Source organism: Clupea harengus, chromosome 7, assembly GCF_900700415.2.
Source record: "Clupea harengus chromosome 7, Ch_v2.0.2, whole genome shotgun sequence".
NCBI classification, from domain to species: domain Eukaryota; kingdom Metazoa; phylum Chordata; class Actinopteri; order Clupeiformes; family Clupeidae; genus Clupea; species Clupea harengus.
The window spans coordinates 12,221,200-12,246,389 of NC_045158.1; the positions used below are offsets into that span (position 1 = coordinate 12,221,200).

The 25,190-nt window shown below is 45.8% G+C and overlaps 1 protein-coding gene across 2 annotated transcripts in view; it reads left to right on the forward strand.

The window, feature by feature from the left end:
• unc5ca (unc-5 netrin receptor Ca) overlaps positions 1 to 25,190 on the forward strand; it is a 134,592-nt gene that overhangs the window by 79,421 nt on the left and 29,981 nt on the right. For both annotated transcript variants that reach the window (XM_031570529.2, XM_031570530.2), the window contains exons 4-5: positions 8,754 to 8,857; positions 23,807 to 23,987. In XM_031570529.2, the coding sequence (XP_031426389.1) occupies positions 8,754 to 8,857; positions 23,807 to 23,987 (285 nt within the window). The remainder of the gene's footprint in view (positions 1 to 8,753; positions 8,858 to 23,806; positions 23,988 to 25,190) is intronic.

Below are 25,190 nucleotides of genomic sequence, written 5' to 3' on the forward strand. Positions count from 1 at the left end.
GTGCATGTGCTGGTGGTGGTGCTGGTCGTCTTAAGGATGGAGGGGGCACTTAGCATGGTGTTGGACTCGGTTCATTTGGCCCGCAGCGTGTGCAGGGATCCAGTGCGAGGGCTCTGCGGTGCAGCCGCCACTCTGGGTTATTTTACGGGCGGCTGCCCAGAGCAGAGAGGCTCTCACCACCAGACTGAGATTACACAGAGAAAGAGAGAGAGAGACAGTGAGAGAGAGTCGGCGTGGACTGAGGACTTAGTCATCAAGAGTTGCCTGAATTTATGTACTTTCTTGACTAAAATGAATACAGACGTTGACACGGATGCATGCTCACACGCTTACACACAGACACATGAAAAATACACACACACACATACATGCAGACACACTCACTCACACGTGAAGTTATCTGTTGGTTTCACGACTTAACAAAACCTAATTGCTCTTAACACCCAGTCACTTGGCTTGAACAGACATGATCTGTCACCTTCCAGTCGTGGCTTTCCCTCCCATTCAGACTGAATTCAGTTTGACAAACCTACCTCCCGGGGGACAGTTTTTTTTTTCTGTAAACAGACGTTTTAATCATTGGCCAAGTAACACTTGAGGCAATAAATAAATGTGCACTTTGTTGTTGGAAAATGGTGATCAATGTTAAAGCCATAAAAATGGCAGGGAGGCTTAGGACCATACACGCACAATTGAGGATATTAATTGTGCCAGTGATTTGTAGATCGGCCAGAACAGGGCACTTACAATGTGAGTTATCGGTGGTTGCTTTTTCGATCAGTGATGAAACAGAGGACAGTCTCTCTCTCCCCTCTCTCTCTCTCTCTCTCTCTCTCTCTTCTCACTCTCTCTCTCTCACTCTTTTTCTCTGTCTCTCTATCTATCCCTCTTTCTCCCACACACCTCCACATACTCCTTCTCATCCTCTCTGTAACTTCTCTGTTTCACTCTCTTTCAGTCACAAACACACACACACACACACACACACACACACTCACTCTTACCCGCTCACAGGGTCACATTCACTGACCAGTGATTTATATGGCCATTACATCAAGCCCTCTCTGTTCAAAAGATCAGCCATGTGGCGAGGCAAAAAAAAAAAAACACACACACAGGGACCAAGTGGAACTCAATGGCTCCTGAAATGGAGAGCCATTTGTTCTGTCACCATTGTTGCTGCAGTAAGTGCACAGCAATCAAGAAGCCAGTCGCCAGGTGATTACAGAGAGTATTGCACATGCTGAAAGCATACAGACAGACAGACAGACAGACGGGGGTTAAACCTGGCCAGCCTGGTGGTCAGCTTGGTGGCCGGCATGGTGCGGCACTCTGGTGTCTACTGTTTGTGTCGCTTCTTGTATGTTTACCATTTGGTGGAGTGGCTGGGTGTGACCGGCTTTCTCCTTGCGGCAAGCTCTGAGGCGAGACCAGAAGGAATGATGTCACCCGTGCCGTGGCGGTGCTTCTGCGCCAAGCCTGCCGGGAGTGTGTAAAGCCAGCCGCTCCCGAGCTGGCTGGGGTGGAAATGTTCTCGCCCATGCGGTTTGCTCTGGTTTTAATTAAAATGCCCCTGTGCAACCTCGGCAGGCAGATGCAACAAATACATTTTCCCCAAGTCGCCAGTCACAACTCCCCGCTGTCTTGCTGGAAAACTTTATTCATTGGTTTAAGAGGGTCGAATGTAATAGAACTCCCCTCTCCAATACATTATCACAAGACCGAGACCAGATTTACATTTTCCACACCGTTCCCTTTTAACATAACACAATATTTGTCAGCATTTGTTTTTCATTTAACCCAGCACAGGCGAAAAGGGAAAATGGGCTGCCAAGCATTGTGTGCCTCTGCGTCTTGACACACACATTTATTGCCCGGGCATTTTATAATTTAGCGTGACAAGCAGCCAAAGACACCCACTTAGAGTAATTGCAGTCAGATGTGTGTATATAGGAGGCCTTAGGAAACAATCAAACAAAAACAGTAAAACATTTCGTTCTCCTCCGCTAAGCTGCACTAGGGGAGTTTTGGTACAGACGCTAGTTTCATCAAGCTTCTGAGGAGAGTGAAAGTTTTGACCGAGACGCTTAGGAATGCGCAGCTGACTTTGCGAAATGCATTAACATGGCTGTGTGGATTAGTGTTGTTTATTTGTTGACACTGTTTTTTTTTTTTACAAAAAGCAGCCTGTTGGAAAGGAGTGGAGTGCTACACACCCGGCTCAGTCTCTTTTTTTAAGATATCCAGATAGTTAAGATGAGAGAGGAAGGGGGGGGGGGGGGGGGACCATCACACACTAAGTCAACAGCGGCTTCCCCCTACTGATTTCGCTCTCCCTGAAACAGTGCACCCCAGGCTCCATTCTCCACGAATATGAAGCACAAATGTGTGTTCTACACATTCTGTAATCCTTCCTAATTTCGTTGCTGATCCTGACTTTTATTAATAAAGTGAACCATCAGAACCTGCGTCTCCGTGTAACGAAACGCCCCAAAAAAACCTCGGAGCCCTAGGAGCCCTTGCTCTCTGAGCTCAAAGACTCCACAGCTTTGCATCTCAGTGCGCTTAATGTCGCCACTTCTTTTTAGGTGGGTGTGTGCGCCGTGTGTGCTGCTTAAGGCTTGTGGGATAAATCCCAGTGATTAATTTTTTAATGAATCATCATGTTTGGTTCGCTCTCTTCTCCACCCCTGGAGATTTACTCTGATGTACAGAACACAGAGGTGGACTAATTCTCTCCCTTCCATGTTCTCCATTGCCTCCGTGTAATAAGATAAATACTAAAATAGTGTTGACAGACCGACTCCAAGTTAAAAACACTTTAGAGCCAGGCAGTCTGCTATGGACTGATATTTGTTAAGGAAAGGTTTTCATAGTGATTAAACCTCAGTTCTGAACTAACAAGGACAATATTAACCACCAGACCCTGACTGAGTCAATGATGGAGTGCACTCAAGAGCCAGTGGAAGCGGGGAAGAGAGAGAGAGAGAGAGAGAGAGAGAGAGGCTAGAAAGAAAGAGGATAGAGAGAGAAAAGAGATGTTTAGAGAAGTGAAGGATACACAGGAGGATACACATTTCTGCACCGGTCTGAAACGAATAGAGTAGATCGTCGACAAAACCGACGAGTATGTACCATTCCTCGAAGCGGTTCTGCAATGATTACTGTTGCCTGGCTCCCTTTTAATGAAGCACTGGCCTGAGCCAGGATCAGAATATTGCCAATTTTCTTTTCCTCCCCCTCAGCCTAGCTGTGTGCACAGACCCCTCTTTCCAATAGGAGAAGAAGCTACTCCGCCGCTTCTGTGCAGTTTACAAGGACTGCTGCTTTTACCCCACAGTTGTAGGTACATGACCAATTAATTCCACCCACACAGGCTCACTAGAAGGGGAATCTAGTGGGGACTCTGGGGACATGCCGCATGGTAATTGAACGAAAAAAATTGCTGGAAATTTGGAGAAAAGGGTTCAAATTCCCCTTCACAATCCTCAGTTGGGCCATTGGCGGTGAAAGCCTCATGAAGGTGAGTTTAATTAAAGTAGTGTGGAAAAGGTTGCGTGAGGAGTGTTTTAGAGTGTCACCGAACCACTGGAATTAAACAATTTGCCACAAAGGTTGGCATCGCATTAAAAAGGGAATCTGCAAGTGACTAGCGAGATGAAGAACGCCGCCGTCATGACCTGAACTGCTCCTCTTCAAACCTGTGGAGTCCGCACTCACATCTCCATGGCAACCGCATTGGAATGCCTGCCCCCGCTGGTGTCAGCCCAGTGGCTGATCCCCGGTGGAGGGTCCTGCTCCCAGACAGACGAGGGGCTCTATGAAGTCCTAAGTCCTGACAGAAGTCATGGCAGCTGCAGCAGATCCGACTGGCTCTCAGCTGGCGCAACAGAGCCTCAGCAGACCCAGGGGCAGCGAGAGGCCTTTCAGGAGGCCGAGAAGAGGAGGGGGGATTTACAGTACCAGTCAAAAGTTTGAACACACCTTCTAATTTTTTGAGAAGTTTTTTCTTTACTTTTATTATTTTCTACATGGTAGATAACACTTTTTTTGTTTAGTACATCATTCCATATGTGTTCTTTCGTATTTAGTTTAGTTTAGTTTAAATGTCTTCAGTATTAATATAGAATGTAGAAAATAATAAAAGTAGAGAAAAAACTTTAAAAATTAAAGGTGCGTCCAAACTTTGACTGGTACTGTATATGGGTCGCTCCGTTTGGACTCATCGTCCTTGTTTTTGGTGATTTGCAGGTTTGCATTTGTTGTGTGTCTTGCAGATATGTCCGTGCTAGGTAAGGATGCATATTTTTAGTAAAGAGCGCTTGGCCCCCTTTTATGACTAAGATGGAAGAATACCGTGTAAGCACTCCATAGAGGTCACATGTGTGTTTTACATAAGCCATATATAACCAGGGTCCCTGTTCAGCAGTGTCCCACAGTTGGTCAAGTTCAACATGAGGTTTAAGTGTCTATTCACCTCATCATTTGTTATGGCTTGGAATTATTATATAACCTCTAGTGTAAAAGCTCACAGTAATAGATTTACAAGTATGATCCGACATGGTTTGGCATGTTAGTTGTCACAGTCTTACTGTTAGACAGTGCCTCTGGTTGAAGGCTTAACATAGATGTACTTTTCCACAGTGCTACTGCAGTTTCTAGGTCAGGAATGATATCACAAAAAATTGCAGCTTGATGCATGTCTTCTACAAATGAAATGCTGGATATCCAGTGTCTGGTGCGAGTGAATTTGACCCTAGTCCAGCTTTTTTGAGGGGGAATGTTCTGGCCCAGGCGCTGAGGGAGGTTAGCGGTTTATTTCCCATTTTTGCCACAGCCACTGACAGTTGATTAGACAGACTAGTGGGAGTGAAGGATAATGAGGGATGTGAGCGCACTGTTTACTCCCCTCTCGGCTTTGACAGGCCCGGCCGGTGATTTTCCTCCACTCCGTGCCGACTCCCTTCGGTCTCTCCGGAGGCTATCACAGGTGTAGCGTCAGGGGGAAAGAGGAAGAAAAAGGGAAAAAGCACTCTTCATCAATCCTGCCCCCCCTCCTCATGCTCTCCTTCCAGCAGAATAACATTCTCCCAAAATGTCCTTCAGCCCTGCTGGCTTTCAAAACACTTTTCAATTCAGTCAGGAGGACTTTTTACATTTAAGTTTAATCAAGAAGTCATTCAGTACTTTTTATTGGTTCCAAAAGACTTCAAAGAACAAAGACCATTCAAATTGGAATGGATCATTCTCTGAGTTGTAAGTAAAGACTAGTTCTATTGTGTCAATCAAGGCCAATTGGATAATACTGGATCATACTTTGAATTCTTGAGAGTCTCTTCTGATTGAAACTGTATATCTTAGGAGGGGGATGTTGTTGGTTATGCTCAATATATATAAGGCATATTGTAAAAAGTAGTGCATTTTTCTATTTATCTAATCTAATTATTAATAGTTTCCCGCTGTTTTTTTCCAGCATCCCCTTATAATGTAGTAGACAGTAGACAACTAACAGACTTTTCTCTAGGGGAACAAACCTACAATCCCAAAGGACAAGATCCAAATCTGAACCCTGCTTCAAAGAAGCAATATATACTGTTGGTGGAAGGAACACTATGTCATGGCCCGTTAATGCGAAAGACGGGGGTGAAAGGTGAAGATGACGGAAGGTCAAGGGAAGGGGGAGAGAGAGAGAGAGAGAGAGAGAGAGAGAGAGAGAGAGAGAGAGAGAGAGAGAGAGACAGCAGGGGTTGAGTGACGGGAGAGAGCTGCTGACCACGGTCTCCCTCTTCTCTGGCACTTTGTCCCATTGACGCTACAGGAACATGTGTTTCTCTTTAAAGCTCCATCGAAATAACTGATCACCTCCATAAATAACTCACCTGCTAAGCCAATGAACCAAGCCCTCTCAAATTACAGGATGTTTTATGGCTTTTCTGCGCCCTGCTAATGATTTCTGCGTCTGTTCGACCCCAACAGTTTTGGCGAGATATACCGCGCTCTGAAGTGCTGTTTGCTCTGACGTTAAGAGGAAAGAAAAACACTGGCCAGGTCCATTCTGCTGCTTCTTAAAATATTGTTGTTTGAGAGTGGCTGTGATGGGTTTCCTGAGGTTATCCACCAAAGCGCTTGGAAAGAATCAGAGGAAAGGCTGTGCTGTGCTGTACGCTGTAAAAACGGGATTTATGTGCTTATCCTTCTCCGGTTTTCCACACCGAAAAGCATACCCCCCCCCCCCAAAAAAAAACCTCCCCATAAAGTACTGAGACAAAGTCTGCTTCCTACAACTCTCCCAGCTAATAGTGTTCTGATTCAAAAATCGTACCTGCATACTACATTCCTGAGGTAATACTATTACCAGCTGACCTGGATTTAGTAGTGTTAGGGCTGTTGAAATACAAGAACAGTGCTGTGTTTGGGACCCAGTCAGCCGTGGGTCTGGTCCACTCTCTCTAGGGTCATTAACAACTGGTTTCCTTCTTAACTAGTTGCTTTCGGCTGGATTAGGAGTGCAACGCTGGACTAGTCAGACTACAGCCTTGTGTCCCATCCTTCGAGGGAGGCAGAGTTCAGATGTTCAGATGTTCAGATGTTCAGATTTGGTCCCAAGGATACCTCCCCAATAGATGAAAAGCTATAAAGTAGTGTGTGGAGATTTTTTTTCTCACTCCCTCGCTCAATTTCTTTCTCTCTCTCTCTCATGTTCTCGCAAAGTATAAATATGCTCTGTCTTTTATGGCTTCTCTGCTTTTTATAGATGTCCCCTAAATTGAAATAATCATGTCGCAAAACCATCAACAGTTTTATTAGGGGTTTTATGAAGGCCATGGGCGCTTGAGAATGAGGCTTTCCAAGCTGATTTCACTGTAATCTACCCCCACTCGACAACACACACACACACACACACACACACACACACACACACACACACACACACACACACACAGTCATGCAGTCTCTCTCCCTCCATCTCTTTCCTCTCCCCCTCTTTGTCTATCTCCCTCACTTACACACACACAAATGCACATACTCTCACACATACACACACTTTTTACACTCTTTGCAGTGTAGTGTAACAGAAGGATCTTGTGGAGAGCAAGAGCAAGAGAGAGATAAATAGAGAAAGAGAGAGAGAGGGAGAGAGAAAGGTGGCTAGTAGAGGAATGACTTGGAATGTAACCTTTGGGAGTCGTTGCAAATGCATTATGGGCTGGAGGATCACTCACCGAGGAGGACCACGTGACCTCCAGCCTGACCTCAAGCCTTGTTGTTCTGCTGATTCTGTGCGGACGTCTGTGAATTTAACTACTTCTCTGGGTGGCCCCCGAGAGTAGGATGACCTCTGAAGCACACGGTTGTCCTGCCTCATTACAACAACAAATCTCTTTCCCGTCAGACTAAGATGCATTAGCGAGTTTCAGTTATTGATTTCAGAAATTCTGAATTCTGCTTTCAGTTAGGTTTGTCTGTCTAAGTTCCTGTCGCCTCTTGAATGCATTATGACAAACAAGAATAATTATTCTCTGGTAACAGCAGAATTGTCCTGCTTTCAGGGACACAGGGTTTATAAGGAACATCCCCACAGAGGTAGTGCTGTTGTACTGAATATCATGGCTGGGAATTGCTGTGATGGCTTGAGGCCTTGAATGTGGTATTGCATTTACCCAACAGCTTTTTGAAGAAGGTGCCATTTCTTACAGAAGTACGGTACAGCAACACGATTTTCATTTGGTAGTTTCTTTGGCTCTACCAACAAAAAATGTTTCCTGTTACCAGGCAACACATAGGCTACCCATATGGAGCTTAGCTCTATATGTAGACCTATGGCCAGTAAAGAATCACATTGTTGTTACACGGAATAGCTACATTCATGGATTGCCTCTTGTCCAATTAGGTTACTCAGTGATAACTCTTGTAGTGTGTGTGTGTGCGTGTGTGTGTATTCTATTGCCTTGATCACAGATTGATTTACACTGCAAGGGAAGGATCATGAAATGAAATGTTCTTTCTCTACCTGAACTGAATAAGCCTGTACATCACCACATTATGAATAAAACCCATCATGAATATTTTGGTTTGCCAACTGTTTACTCTCAGAATGAGAGGCAAAAAAGTCAAAGCAGTCTTCAGGCTGGTCCTTTGCATAATATGCAATTACTGTCATTTAGCATGCTGACTGGAAAATAATAAACCAAATAGATAAATAAATAATGAGACATTGCCGGAGGTCCTCTCAGCAGGTCAGGTCTGTTTGTTCAAGGACAGAGCACCTTATCTATCCCAGAGGGCCGGATACTTGTGTTCCAGGTCAGCAGTGTTCATCCATTTTGGCTCCGTTTCTCATCCTCTCACATACTGTACATTGCTGAGGGTGCAAGTCACTTCCTTGCCTTTATGTTTCTGACTTATACTTCAGGTGCAGAATGTACAGTATATATTTGCCAAAAGTGAGTCATACTGCTCCTCCCGTCATGCAGTTTGTGTAGAAACTACTCTCTAGCGTCCACAAGATAACTTGTCCAACATATGCAGAGGTGTTCATGGTCTTAAGGGTTTCATCAAGACATTTAGGAAAAGAAGACTTCAGACCAGATTTTTCTGCTTTGCTCCAGTTATGATGTGGCTCAGCACACCCCAGCCAGAATGCAGTTATACTGCACTCTGGTCTCAGCTGCTCTCGGGAAACAAAACCTAATTCATTTCTCACTTTGCAGTTGGTAATGGAATTAAAATGTCTCTCTTTCCTTCCTCTGCAGATCTCAGGAAAACATTTGACCAAGAGCCATTAGGGAAGGAAGTCTCTCTGGAGCAGGAAGTGCTTTTGCAGTGCCGGCCACCTGAGGGGATACCTGCAGCGGAGGTAAGCGTTACTGTAACACGGTTTGTCCTCACATCAATCTGAAGGGGATCCGATGTCTCCAGATGCCTTGAAGCAATCAGAAGTGTAATGATGCAATGATCACACCAAAATAAGAAAACTCGCTCCACAGACAGAGCAATCCGTTCACAGCTGCACTCATGCGAAGACTCCAGACCATATTTCTCTGTGTTCTCTGCCAGAGCTGATTTAGACAGTATTCCAAAGCCCTTGTCCCATCTGAAGGCAGAAGAGCCTGAATAGACAGATTTATTAGTTCAAGTTAACACAGATGCCTCAGGGTGTCTTTGCTCAAGCATCATCTGAAAGATGAATATCTGGCTCTATTCCTACACTCACCCATCTCCCTCTTAAAACTTTTAGCTTACACTGTTCCCTTTCATTTGATTTGCATTATACAGTAATCCTCGTGCGCAGATGGTGGTTTGCTCTTTTGAAGCTGAGAGTTCTAATCGTGGGCATGTGAAGTAAAGCTGAATTATATCTCCTAGAGCCAGTGTTCGGATAGCATTCCTCTGTCTTGAAGTGTGTAGAACTTACAAAGTGATTGAACTTTCCCCCTTTTTTATTTTTTATTTTTTATTGGTCATCTGTAAACCTAATTCTAGCTCCGGTGTCGTGGTCTTTTGTGACTCTTGTAAAACTTAACATCGTTGAAACCCTAGCTGCTACTGACACACATCCTTGAACCCACATATCCATCTCTGACCTTGACTTGGTCTGGGGTGGAAAAAATGTGCTGGGGGGTGCCGTCTGGCTCTCTGCAAGCACCACTACCCACGAGAAGGCAGAGGGTTCAGGCTCTCACTCAATCAAGAATGCAATAAAGGTACCCTTGCACAGTTATGATGGCTTCTCTCAGAAATACACATCCATTTCTTTTTTTCTCTGCACTCTCCCTCTCACCAGCCACTTCCCCACCACCCTCCTGCACTGCTCAGAAACCTCTCAGACTTTGATGAAACGTCTGAGGGTTCAGCAGGCGGGTGTAAGGTTAATATACAGAGAAAGGCAGGAGTGGACCGCTGGTTTTTTATCACAGCCACTCTGATTACGTCTCCAGACTTTAATCTGCAGGCCGACGGCTTCTATGCTGGAGAGGCCATGGCCAGCCTGCTGGAGGCTATCTGCCCTCGCGGTCAGAAAGCGGACGCCTCGCTGTAGGGAGAGTGGCTGAGTGCCGTGACTGGCCTCGGCGGTCTAACACCTCTGCTGTAACCTTGCATCAGCAACTTGCCAGGTCACGGAAACGAGCACTGTGTCCGAGAGTGACTGTTCATCAAGAGCGATCATGTTTTTCTTCTTCTTCCCCTGTGGAGTACAGGATCACTTTGCAGTGCTCTAAAAGTACTGATGCTGTCCTCCAGTTATCAGTGACAATCACTGGCCCTTAGTGGGGCAGTAAGGGCCAGTTGAAAAGGGCAGCATGGGGTGCTTTTTGTGTGTCTGTTAGTGGCTCAGGGGTTAGCCATGGCGAATGTGTCAGCAGATCAGAGCTCAGTGACGGCCTTGCTGACTGTGCAGTCTCAACACGGTAGCTCCAGCTGTGCGCGATTATCCCAGAGTCAGCTTACAGAGCACTGGGCAATTTTAATGGGACCCAGGTAGACACAGTGCAGAGGTGCCATAAAACTGGAGAGCTCTGTGGGAGCAGGGGAGGTCGTGGGGGGGAACAGATCTGCTACCGTCGGCACCAACGCGGCAACGCAAGAAAATGGGCACCAGCTGCTGCTGCTGCCACACCAAGGCTTGGCGAAACGCTTGGCTTTGCTACCCAGTGTGGAGGACAGCCGCAGCAGTTTGTGGTGTGGCAGCACTTTAGATTCTTTACAACCTTCTCTTCCTCTCTCTCTCTCTCTCTCTCTCTCTCTCTCTCACCCTTGTCTTTATAGCTCATTCCTCTACTCTTACCCTCTTTCCCCCCACTTTTCAGTCTTGCTCCTTCCTTCCCTCATTCCATTCCCGCTCCCTCATCCGCATCCCCAGGATCCTGAAGGAGCGCTGTGCTGGCTCTCGCCACTGCCAGACGCAGCCAGCGCTCCCCACAGGCCTGGCAGCGGGCGCCTCGAGTCGGCCTGATTAGTGGTTATCTTTGGCACGGCTACAGTGCCCGCTGTCCCGTCGGCTGGAATGCGGGGCCTGTAATTGATCTGTAAGCAAACTCTGCCCTCACGAGTAAGCAGAGCAAGAGCGAGAAAGACAACAAGGCCTCCCCTGACCTCCCCCCCTCTTTCTCTCGCTCTCTCTCCTTGTTTGGAGCGCTGCCCTGAATTTCTATGGAGAAAGGGGTGAAGAAAGCACACACACAAAAAAACGCTAGTGAAAGTGAAAATGTGCTTTGAATGAGTGCACTTTGATTGATTAGGCATTGGTAATGGTGGCTAGCGCTTTGCTTAAGAAGTTGTGTTTTCAGGGAGCTTAGAGCTGTGTCTTCCTCTGCCAAAGCTCAGGCTTCCTCGGGCTGCGTTTCTTCCACCTGAAGCATTTTGTGTGCGCTGCAAGACTTAGCCCTGTTAGATTGCGAGTCAATCTCTGGCCGGGAAAGACAATCACATGCGATAGAGGAGATTGCAAGCATGGATTAGCGCCGGCATCCACCCAGGAGCTGATGAAGGATGGACGGAACAGTCAATTCATTAGCATCGAGTCGATACGGGGGGATAGGAAAGTTAATCTACTTACACATGGCCGCAAACACAAACCCAACATGTGTGGGAGCTGGAGCGCAGTGAAACCCAGGTCACACAGCTTCACATGGACTGAGTGAAAAAAAACACACACACACACATTAGAGACCACAAGCATTTCGTTATTGTTAATAATCTGAAAGCCTCACGGCTCACTGGCTGCTTGTTAGTTTAGGATCTAGTTTACTCGCTATCCTCTACTGAAACATTGGCTCATTTTTACATATTGTAGTGCATGGATTTTGTTTGGGTTGCGTTTTTTGATCCCATGGATGGGCATTTTTTTTTTATATACTTTTCATGTCGATGAAGCTCATCTCTAATCTTTCGCTGTCGATGTGCAAAGCCCTCTCATTGGTTCTACTGACACATCCAATGTCATATTTGATTTGATACATCAGGCCTTTATGGCAATTCTTATTGCATTTGGAACATTTTGGAATATTTCATGGTAATAGAGTAATTTTTGGTGAAACGGTTGTTGAGCTATTGCTTATACAACAAATACAATATATCATAATGACTAGAGAAAAAGCTGTTGTAAACATAGTCCTATTAAGATTTCGTTTCTGTGTGTCTGTAATGGCAACAAACAGTTAAGGATCACAGTGATGCACACAGTGAGTTCAGACTATGATCCCCGTGGGTCAGGGATGAACTAACAGAAGGATATATATATATAATCCAGCTTTCACTGGTCATCTATGGGAATGAGATCCTCATTCATAAGACATTTCGTTTATCTGGCATAATGAGGAGTGGTGGAAAGCAGTAGATGTGTAAATTCTATTCCACTTGAGCTATCTCTTCCGGTTCCGTTCACTGACTCCGTCTAGACAGTCGGACTGCACACTTCTCGGACACTGCACAGCCAGCGTTATAATCTTATCTGACGTTTTAAGATTTAAAACCAACGTTTCCCCACTCCGTGGTAGAAAACAAACAGCAGACATTTATCTTGGCTCTCATACAAAGCGAGCGCTCACTCCGGCATGGAAATTGCTGAGACGCTTAAGAGTGCACCAACGTTAAAATAGCCCCGGTGGCTGGGTTTTGTGGAAACTATTAATTAAGAGACAAAAAATGGAAGCCAACAATTTTAGGACAATTTAGAAGATTCATGTTCATTACCGAAAGAGTGGCCTGTTTTTGCAATTATCCTCAGCCGTAAAACATACAAAAAAGCAAAAAGAAACGCGAGCGTGCAGCACGAACGTAAAACATGAGTTTATTTCTTCCTTTTTGTTTTCTGCGACTCACTAATCATGCAGGTCTCCAGGGGAAGAACCTTAGAAAGTAATCAGGGGATCCGTGTGGGCAGCGTTCATTGTGATCCACCCTCTCTCATTCATCCTCTCTTATATCCTGCGAGAGGCCTGACAGGCACAACTAAAGGTCTGCCTTTTCACAAGCCACTTCTTTTCCCCCTCATCATGGTCATGTGGCAAGGCCATAAATGTTGCAGTGGTAACATTCTTTTCCATTTCCTCTCGCTCTCTCTCTCTTCTCTCCCTTTGCCTCTATATCATTGATCTCTGTCTTTGGAGCTCTATTTCCATTCCTCTTTCACAGTCCTCTCGTTCACTCCTCCCATTTCTCTATGTATTTCTGCCTTGCTTCCTCTGTTTTCTCTCTAAACTTTCTCTCTATCTCTGTGTGTTCAATCCGTATGGCAGTTTTGTCAGTTACAGGCTCTCATTCAGTGGCAAAAGCTATTGGACTAGTCACTATCACAGAGTCATCCTCAGGCTGGTTTTGCGGTTAGTTTCTGCAGTTGCAACATCTCCTCACATCTCCTCCATCCTCCCACCACAGGCCTCAGGACAGAGCCAGTTTAGCCTGAAGTCACATGCCCTGACAAGAATAAGGAACTGCATTTTTGCTATTCAATGCAAATGCTGCGCCGCCAGCCACCTCGTGCATAGTCATGTCGGTGTTTCTCATTCTAAGGAGATCTCACACACCCAGGGCTCAGAGCTGCAGGCTGCTCCACAGGGAGATGCCAGGCAGGCAGGGCAGGCCGACTGACTGGTCAAGCGGAAGCCGACACGTATCCGAGAGGAGATGCCCAGAGCTCCAGGAGTGCTGCTAGACACGTGGCGTCTTCGGTCTAACCTCTACCCCTCGGAAAGTCGGGAAAACACGCACCACTACAACCCCCATAGTGAGCCGCTGGACCAAGAGACACGCACTCTGAGTAGACGAGCACAACACTCTAGCTAGCAGCGATGCTAGTGTTAATGCAAATAGAGAGAGAGAGGCACAGGGAAGGATAGTTTCGTGGGTGGCTCATCAAGTAGGATGATGCGCATGGTTGGGTGCGTGTCTAAGAGAAAACACAATTACAGTCAAGGTGTCAAATGTTTCCTAAGCATATTAGTTGGAGTGTCAATAAAACGGGATTAATGTCTGCTTAATTAGCACTGTGTTAAGCTGCGAAACACGTTTCATGTTAATGGAGATTGTTTACGGCCTTTTATGGTTTGTCATTAGCTAAATGCGAGGCAATAATTTTTGTGTCGTGTGTGTAGAACCAGGGGGTTCCGCGCCTGCGTTAATTACATGAAATCTATCCATCTCTGGAAATGGCAACACTTGCTGACACATGGATTTCCTCTTTTTTTTCTTGCTTTTTTTTCCTCCTGGATGCATTTAGGTAAATTGTAGCAGTGTGTGTTGGTGTTGGGGGGGGGGGGGGGGGGGTGTTTGAGGGTGAGGTACACATCAGAGCACATGTACATACTCAAGTCTTCCTAGGTCAGTGACTGAACACAGAAATGCTCTTCCTGAGCCAGACGCAGCGAGACCTGGCGCTGGGCTCGGCCCGGGCTGGATGTGAAAGTACTTAAGCACTGGGGCCCTGGAGCAGGAAGTGAGCCTTCATTAGGCCCGACTCCCGGGGCAAAGTGCACATGGAAAAACCAAACGTTATCCCCGTGGCGACCCGTAACTGGGGAGGGCTAGCCTTAATGTCTCCACTTGTCAATCATCTCGACACTTAAACCACACACACACACACACACACACACACACACACACACACACACACACACACACCTCCGCCTCATGCACTTGCTCTGATGTACCTTCTCGTTTTGAATAGTTCATAGCGAGGGCGCTCCAGGCATTACCTCTATCTTTCCATTCCTTCCACTCAGTGAGCCTTCCGTGCAATCTTTCATCGAATTCCTGGTGGTCATCCAAGGAAAATAAATAACTAAATAAACAAGTGAAGCTGGTGGAGCATGAGGGGGAGAGGAAGTGGAAGGGAGCTAAGGGAGCTCTGAGACCGAAATCTCGGAAGACTCGCTGCTCTTCTTTTTTGCTTTCCTCCTCAGTTGCGGCCAGGTCTCTCGACTCCCACTCCCTTGCTTTCATCCTTCCCTCTCCCTCGATGTATTATCTCTTCCTCTCCCAATCCCTTTCTCCCTCTCCCTCCCGCTCTGTCTCTCCCACCCGCTCTGTCTCTCCCTCCTTCTCTCTCGCGTGACGTTGCGTTGCGGTGCGATGACATGGGTTCCGGTGCGTAATGGATCACCTCGGAGCAGGTGCACCCGTGTGTGTCCCATTGCTGCTCTTGTGCTCAGGAGGGAGGAGAGCTCTGTTCAGCACATCTGTGTCCCTGATTTATGACCCCCACCTCACCTCACCTCAGCCACCCCCCCCCCAACACCCCCACCTCTGCTCCCCGGCTCACGGGACCCTCGCCTCAGCCATCTGCTCGTGCCATTCCCCCCCCCCCCCCCCCCACCTTCCACAAAGCCCCTTTGAGCACCAGCCCTGTTTGATAAACACATTGACGGGTTGTTATCGGACTCCCTCACAAGGCAGACGCTTCATTCGAGGCCTGTGCTTCATTTAGCTGGCTCGCTTTTTATTAGGAACTATCTGCTAACACGACCTCTGTCGGCGCAGCTCAATTGGAAGGGTGCCTTGGCCCTTTGTACGAAATGTGATTAGAAGTTGTTTAGTATTCAGAGACAGCCACTTCAGGGACCTGTCATCTCTTTTATAGAGGAGGGGAGACGGGGGGAGGGGGATCACCGTAGGATTTATTGTCATCTTTTTTTTGTGGGTCGAACATTGTCTGCAGTGTCTAGTCTGCATATACTCCTCGCAGTGATGAATGGATGTCAGATTGAGGGTTTGTCTTACGCTCTCATTCAGAAAAGCTGATGAGCCAACACAGACAACCCCAAAGCACTGATTCCATTCCCCTTTCCATCGGCTGTTAAATACACCTCTAATGCACGGCCTCGTAATGACATGTTATTTTTGGCTTTGGCTCATGAAAAATGAGAGGGCCCCTTCTTCCTTGTGTCACACCCAAATGACCATCCTCTGTGCCTGAGCGGAAAGCAGCTGAGGACCGCAGGGGTGGCGGAGTTAAAAATAGTCCTCAGGTCCATCGGTGCCCGCTCTGCTCCATTCCCGGCACCGGCGCCCCAGTTCTGTCTCTGCCGGTACCGGTGAGGGTTCCTCATGCCACCAGTGTGTGTGTGTGTGTGTGTGTGTGTGTGTGTGTGTGTGTGTGTGTGTGTGCGTGAGCCTCTGTGATTTTCATGCCAACCGCGGAATCATAATCCTCATTCGTTCGCTATGTAATCTCGAGGGGATTAGGAGTGGGATATGTCGGACCAGTTTGACATAGGCTGGAATCACGTTTGGCTTTGTGTGCATCATTAGTGAAGTCACCTGGTTGGCGACGGCAATGGCAGAGGTCATCCAAATGCACGCATGCAGTGGTGGAGTCCACACCATCAAGCTGGGGGGGCCCAAGAGTCGCAAGCTACTTGGCCCGTGTAATCACAGACTCTGTGAGAGACAATGTAGCGGAAACACAATTAATTACTCATCCAGAGCTCTGGACTCCCCTGTGCTTTTTTCTTTTTTTTCAGAGACAGTTACCTTCTCTCTTTGTGTGCCTTCCACTTTTTCTCTGTCCCTCTTTTCTCTCTTTATCTCTCCCCTGTGGATAGTGTGCATGTTTTTTTTGTCTAAAAAAGTTGGCAGAAAAGCCAGCGCTTGCTTTTGAGGGAAAGTGGACGCTTCTCTTTCTGAGTTCGCTAACCTGCCTCTCTGTAGTTCTGAGTAGTTTTATTCCCCTTAACAGAGCCCTCATCAACATCTTTATTCACAGCAAGACGCCAGGTATTTCATTCAAACACAGAGAGAATATTGTAGTTTGCTGTATATGCTAAAATATTAAGCTCCCTCTTCCTCTGTCTTTCAATTTAGTGTTTCAGAAGGGATTTTGGCATGTAGCCAACTATTTTAACCAGAAGCATAGCATGCACATTTAATTTCACAATTTTATTGAGTTACTTTGAATTGAACAAAAACACAAGAAAGCGTTTTGCATCTAAAAAAACAAAGTATGAAGAAGTAAAAATATCACCATTAGATTCACAGCCCATAAAATAATGTAACATAATGAAACGGTGCCAGAAATCAATGCTTTGATATCATGTCACATTCAGTCAGTAATTCGCAAATAAAATCCAAAATAGATTGCATCCTGATTTTGGGTTTAGATGGAGAGCTGAAAGAACTGAGGACTGACCATTTCGCGGAGACTTAAAAACACTCCATAATTCATAAGGTTTCCTCGAAAATTAGCGATCAACGGGTAATTACAGGAGAGGCTGCACATAATGATGGCTCATGATGGGTCTGTTATTTTTCTAATGAACAAGCTGATTGGTGTTCTCGATAGATAAGCATTCTCGCTGCTCAGAGACCGTTATTCCCCTCCCTGACTGCCTCCCCCTCTCCATGGTGTGTTTATTTCCTGGGTCCATTTGTCTCGGAGAGTCGAGGGAATCCAGAGCATTAAAGGGATTGAAGAAGCAGCAGACGCACACTTGTTTATTGCTCTGTCTGAGTCCTCTCTATCTTTCTGTCTATCTCTCTCTCTCTCTCTCTCTCTCTCTCTCTCTCTCTCTCTTTCTCTCTCGTGCATATTTCTCGGAGCCAGCTCCCTCCCGCACTCGATAGCGGGCTGACGTGGCATTTCCCTCTGTTAATGACAACAAATGTGCCAATTATGTTAATGAATCTCCTGATGCCAATCAGTCAATAATGAGCAAGGGCACATCTGTCTGGGAGTGCAGCTGCTACGCATGTCTGTGTGTGTGTGTGTGTGTGTGTGTGTGTGTGTGTGTGTGTGTGTGTGTGTGTGTGTGTGTGTGTGTGTGTGTGTGTGTGTGTGTGTGTGTGTGTGTGCGAAGGAGGCGGAGTAGACGGGCATTGTGTGTGTGTGTGTGTGTGTCTGTGTGTGTGTGTGTGTGTGTGTGCGTGTATGCTTGTCTGCTGGTCAAAGAAACCAGATCAGCATGCAGTTTTAGTGGCAGATTGTGGAGCCACTTGACATTAATATGGACAATCTGGACCAGACAACGAGAGAAAGAGAGCGGGCATGAGTGATTGAATGCAGAATACACACATTCAGCCCAGAACACTGTTCATTACACATGTAAGGGCCTTTTAGAGTGGAGATCATTCAATTAGCTAGAGATACATTACAATTAGCCAACATAGCAGTTCATCCTCAATCCAAATTGTGCAGCCTTAATTGAACATTAATTGTGTTTTGCATAATTGTAACCATCTTTTGCATTTGCACGATGACTGATAATAATTGGGGTTATCTTAATAATATGATACCTGTAATGACTGTAGACTGTAAAAGCTATTTGTGAGGATAATGGTGCTGCTGCTGATGATGCTGTTGATGATGATGATTATGATAGATGGTTTTTTAGAAGCATCGGTAATGTGTGAGCAGTGTTGTGGCATCTTTCCCAAAAGTGGGCACTGATTCAGTGCTGGAACATGCTCTGGGCTTCTCGCACAGTCCAGATCAAGGGCACATATTCTTGGTTTTGTATTTTGCCTGCTTGTGTGTGTGTGTGTGTTTGTGTGTATGTGTGTGCGTGTGTGTGTGTGGGGGGGGGGACATCTCCAATATGCAGTGGGTTTTTTTGCGGTGTGTTTGGCTGTGGAGAGATGAGAGCCTGGGGGGGAGTGGGGGTAAAAATAACACTCTCTGCGTCCCAGCAGGGGGCCCCCCTCACCCAATCAGCCTTCACACTTCCCCAGCTGTGACAAAGCTGGCACACACACACACACAAACACACACACACACACACATGCTCACACAAACACACATATGCGCGCACACACACACAAACACACACACATGTGCACACACACACACACACATGCTCACACAAACACACATATGCGCGCACACACACACAAACACACACATGTGCACACACACACACACATGCTCACACAAACACACATATGCGCGCAGACACACACACACACACACACACACACGCACACACACACGCACACACACACACGTTATGGCGAGCATACAGTCACCACCACTCTGCTCTCCCCGATCACTCTTTGTGCCTTGCCTTCGCCGCTGGTGGGTGTGTTATGCTTTAGCTTTGCCACGTCTGTAAGCAAAAAAAAAAAATAGGAGGCTATTGTTCAGTTTCGACTAATTTGTTGTGTTTCCTTTACCAAGAATATGAAATCAGGATGTGAACAAGCTGAGCGGCTCACTGCACCGTGCTGCCCACCTGGCTCACTGTGCACTTTAAAGAGGGTTAGGAGAAGGCTGGCTCACATCATGGGTTCTGTTTTTTGAAACATCTCGCACAGACTACTTAGAAGCAGGACCGGTAAATGGTGGCCTAAGGTGCCCTGGCCAAATCAATTCAGCCATTTTGTGGAACCTGCAAAGTAATTGTTTTAAATGAACGCAGTGCCCGCGAGGAGCAGTGAGTGTTTAACTAAAGGCTGTAGTGTTCAAGCTTCCCATTCATTTCCTACTGTTAGAGTACTTTATTAAACGAACTGCAGATTGCTGTCTCGAAAACATTAATTTAATGGATGTCTACCTGGCTCTTGCTCAAAAAGGCATGAATGCTATCCTTCAGGGAAAAAAAAGGAATCCTTGGTTTTTTTCACCTGGCTTATGTGAATTTCATTCAAGAAACTTTAATTTCAATTCCTATTCCCTGAATACTTCAAGCACAAGTCAGGGAATAAATGAATGAGTGGATGAACATGAATATATTCAACCCACAAACCTATCTTTTTTCTGCTGTTTTTCTGGTGCCTCCACTATCTCATTACAGTCCTTTTGAAAGTCCTCTCAGCTAGTGAAGACATAATAAATAATATTGGAAAACAGTGTCTCATATTTAGAGACTCTGCAGTACTCTGGTAGCTTAGAGCACGGGTTTCATTATTTGTTGTTTATTGTTGTTTATTGTTGGAGATTAGATGTAAAGCAGACGATAAGCAACTGCCTGCGGCTGTGGAAGTTCACTTTAATTTGGATGAAAATTACTTTTTTGCCCTTTTTTTCTTTTGGAGTGCATCCAATTAGATTTAAATTCTGCCTTCATTATGCTTACTCGTATTGCCACGTACCACAGACACAAAGTGGCGTGAGCTCTCCCACCCTGCGAGACGAGCACTAGTGCATCGCTTACATCGCCCACCTTCTTAACTGGCACCTATGTGATGGCACGGTGATGACAGATTTGTACAGTATGTATCTAAACAATAACCACCCACTGCTTGTTTTCTCACATCAAAAGCCTTAGCTGACTGAAGACACGCTTACGGTGAAGGAGTGGGGGAAGGTGGGTGGTGGAGGTGGCGGTTGGTGGGCTGTGTGGGGTGTGTGGGGGTTTGTTGGGGGGGGGGGAGCAACTTTCCCTGAGCCGCCTCTGATTTCACTGATATTACCTAGCAGGGAATTGCACTGATGGAACTAGGGATGGGGTGGGGGTTGTGCTCACACCTGCATGTCTCCGCAACGTTGAACAGCACCAGCGGTTGGAAGGAGTGAAATGAAAAGGGAGAGCAACACCCAACCTGTCTGCCGCCGCCGATGCATCTCCTAAGTGTGTCAAGATGAAAAGCTGCTCACGGAGGCTGTAATCAGCGCATCTTCTCTAATATGGGATGTGGAAGGGGGGAAAAAAAACATAATTAGATGCAGAGGATGTTCGGCAGTGATAAATCTCTCATCTGTTCGAGCTGTTTCCTCACCTAAACAAACTGCTGCATTACAGAGACTAACAAAGGAACGTTTATTGGTCCTTGGAAAAGGGTTAGATGTTCCTGAAGGGCTTGGAATTACAGTCTTATTGGTTTGTAATGTTTGTCACATTCTCTATCTGTTTTCATATGTGCAAGACAGTTGTATTAAATCTAAATGAATGAATCTAAAGTGGCAGAGGCATATCCTGATGTGAAGGCTTGGTATTAGTTTATTTGAAACATCCCAAATATGTTCAAGGATAATCTCTCAGGCTTAAAATAGTCAGTTTGACAGAGCTGAATACGGTTTTATTATGTTTGAATATCTTTGTTATTAGATATCTGAGGAAACGCTTCAAATGCTCGCCATGAGACCAAGAGACAACTTAATAAAAAATGAAAGTTTTGTCACAAAGATTTTTGCCCGCACATTTTGAAGACGGGGGTGCTTGAGCTGATATCTACACAGCACTGGGAGCCTTTGATCATCTCACAACGCTGTGATTTTGTGTTCTCTCTATCCTTCTTTCCTTCTTTCTCTCTCTCTCTCTCTCTCTCTCTCTCTCTCTCTCTCCTTCTTTCTGCTCACTGGTGTCTTTGTCCTCGAATAGCTTCTTGCACAGCTCTCCATCTGAAGACAAACGCTGCGACCGACCGGCTCGGTTTTCTGGATGGCTGGCGAACATGATGGCAGATTTTCGGCAGGGGGGGGGGGGGGGGGGGGGATCTCACCGAGTTGTGTGTGTCTGGCTTGATAAGCTCAGTGTTTTTTTTCTTTTTTTTTCTTATTTTTGTCTGTCCAAAAGCCAGGGGCTCAGAGTCTGAGCCATAGCCTCCCGTACACTCGGATCCCCTGTCAATTTGCTGTGCGTCTGCTGCTGGTGCCATTCTTGGCCTTCCATAGTTCATTAATGATGTGCTCATGCAGTCATTATTGTGAATGTCAGCTCTAAGCCTTCATTTCCCCCCCTTGTCTAATATAGCCTGGCCATCCATCATTTCAGCCAAATGAATTGAGACACACCACTGTGAGATTTCAGCACTTTCACCTTGTTATTTATGCGACTCCCTCTGATGGATTTACACATGCTTTTAATATTCTAATTAAGAGCGTGAGGTCTGAGGTATTAGCCCAAGAAATCAACCCGGAATGATTTAGATCTACGGCATGTGGATTAAATGGGGCAGCTTGAAGGGGCCGAGTTAAGGTGATGAATAGATCCGCGCGAATACCTTGGTTAGCATAAGCGTTATCTGCATTAGAATGCATATAAATAGATTCGTAGCTTGCTTTGCAAATGTGCCCAGGCATGTTGACATAGTGTGCTTTAAGTTTTGTTGGATTTATGCGCAAAGGAGTTGCCATGCATTGCCCATTGGGATATGCTGTGCCAATGTTAGTTAGGTTCAGATTTTCTTGACAGCAATGTCCTATCGGGGCCTTCCACTCCTCTTGTAATAGTTGGTGTAAATCTAGGCAGTGTTGCACGTGTGCCCGGGGTAGGCCTGGTGAGTAGAGGGCACGTGAGCCTAAGTCATCTGCATTCTTTTAATCAAGTGAGGAGGAAGGAAGAGGGTTGCACACGCTCTGGCACGCACACAGAGAGGTGGCAATGATGGCGACGAGTCTTCCTTCTTGCCTACTGGTCTCTCTGTGTAGGTGCGCACATGTGTACGTGTATATCTGTGTGTGTGTGTGTGTGTGTGTGTGTGTGTGTGTGTGTGTGTGTGTGTGTGTGTGTGTGTGTGTGTGTGTGTGTGTGTGTGTGTGTGTATCTGCGTGTGTATATCTGTGTGTGTGTGTCTTTCAGTGATGATCTACTCACAAGCAACCCAAACTCACTCAATAATTTAAATTCAACCCAAACGCAACTCAAAACCACTAATATTAAGCAGTGCAAAATGATGCCTGATCCGCAGATCCAAAACGTGCTGAATTACTTACATAAACTCGGGCTGGGGAAAACTTCTACATTTAGATGGAAACAGAATGCCCTCTGTCAAATGATAGCGAAGCCTACCTGGAGCATTCACAACATCCTTTGAAAAAATACATGCAGCACAAACATTAAACATTCGCTTGAATTTGACAAGGATAGCCTACAGGTATCCTTTAGGGAGATTGTGAAATAGTTGTACGTTGGCAACAATGCATGCAATAATATCAGCAATATTTTGCTAGGCTATTTGTCACCAGGTTCCATGTCAACGTTGTTGATAATTATCCCCAACACTGCCACCATCTTCGCTTACAACTTCTCTAAATAGTTCACCCACTTTTCTTTAATGTGTGTCTTTGATCTCTTCTGTACTGCTGTCTGCATCTCTCCTCATTCAGTTGTCAGTGGTAAGCCTGCCCTGCGTCTTCTCCTGATTGGATTAGTTCAGCCAATGATCTTTATGTAAATTATTATTGCTTAAATATTGATATCAGTTGCTAAAGTCTGTAAAGCAGTTTTTGACTAATCTGCAAAAATGTCATTTTTACTGACCAGCCCACAAATGACCCGAATATCATTCAAAGCATTTTAGTTTGACTCGTAACCGGGGGTGTCTGCGGGCACCATTTCATTTCGGATCAGCCCGTTCATCACAGGGTAGTGTGTGTGTAATTATATGTCTGCCACATAAACACAGATGGCTGGAAAAGACACTTAGTTCCATGTGGTGCCTCTTTCCCCCCCTGACTGAACACCCAACAAAGTGCCATTTCACTGTGAACTCTGACCCAGCCAAAGTAATTTAATGACCCCTTGTGGCCTGGCTCTTGAGAAAATAAAAAATAAAAACAGTCGTGAGAAGTCATTAGGTGTCAAATGTGTGTTTACATACTAGGTACTTGAAAGGCCTTTTGATATGAGGAGCCACTGTGAATACATATGGTGAGGTACAAAGAGATAAGTGATTTTTCCCGCGGAAATCTCTGATGGAATGTTTGCTGCTGGCCAAATTTAATTAGTATCAAAAGGGCATTTTTAATGTACAAATAAAAGTTTGATATCCCGTTCCCCTTTGCTGAGAGAAATTGGAAAGGAAAGTCAACAGATGAACAGATATTTAGCCTGTTATCATATTACCTTATTATATATTACTTTAAAAAGAGTTATTTTTTTGTAGTTTTCACTTTTCTAATTCTTCAGTGTCATCTATCGTCTTGTTTCCACAGGTTGAGTGGTGGAAGAATGAGGAGATCATTGATCCGGCAGACGACCGTAACTTCTACATCACCATCGACCACAACCTGATCATCAAACAGGCTCGACTGTCAGACACAGCCAACTACACCTGCGTGGCCAAGAACATCGTGGCCAAGAGAAGAAGCACCACAGCCACCGTCATCGTCTACGGTATGGCCATCTCCCGTGACCTTAAGATATAATATTCTACCCATAAATATGCCTGTGGTTTGTGCTCTTGTATTACAGCATTGATTGAATTCACTGACTTTTTTTTATCTGCTGTGATGCATGACGTTATAACTCATATCAAGCAAGACTTCATTGATTTTCTGTGAAGAATCGATCATCTTCAGGGCACATGATAGTGTGAAGGGTGGCGTGACAGCACACACAGAAGCACCACACCACATCACGTCACACAAACAACAACACACAACACACAGAGCTCCAGTCTCACCCAGTCCACTCCGGTCCTTGTCATCCTATCACAGCCCATTCCCCTGCCAGCCAGCACAACAGCATCAGTCAGGCAAGACTCCCATCTGGTCCCTCAAAATTAACATTAGTTGTTCAGCCAAGATTTCACCTGGCCATACCTCTCCCATTAAAAGCCATATGCACCGTTTGTGCTTCACGTGTTTGCTCGATTAAAACGATGACAGCGAGTCCAAAACACAAGACAAGCTTCTCGCCCTCCCTCCGTGTCTCAGACAGCAGACAGAAAGAGAGAGGGGGAGGGAGGGAGGGAGAAACAGAGCGAGAGAGAGCGACAGCTTTAGAGACAGCCAGCACATTGTGTGCCATTCAGTAGGAAGATTTCCTGCTGAGACCGGTGATGGTATGAATTTTGAGCAAAGTGATGAGTTAAGTGGCGTTGCGGCAAACTTCAACACATTTCCCCCTTTTCTCCGAGAGGCAGGCGTCAACACCTGCTTCTCTGCGCTGATATACAATTATCCCCCAATAAGGGCCAGATCAGCGGGGAACCCGCAATACAGCCACGCAAAGCACAGATGCTTTCCACATTCACCGCGGTGCCAGTAAATGACAATTCAAGCCCCCGAGTTTCCTGAGTCGAACGTCTTCACATGTGGTGGTTGCCTTTGAATCAATTGTGGCATTTCAAAGAAGGAAATCATTACTTTTACTTTGAATTGGAAATTGTTGTATTTGACTTATATTTGTACATGTTTTCTTAACTCATAACTAATCCCGTTGCTGTAGGACATTGCTGCAAAGTTCAGTGGGAAGTACTTTTTTTTTTGGTGGAGGATTCTGCAGAAAGTGCTTACTCTGTTTTGGCCTGTGCTGTCCCAAAAGTGAATCACACACACACACACACCTAATCAAGCCACTCGCTGTAGCCCCATG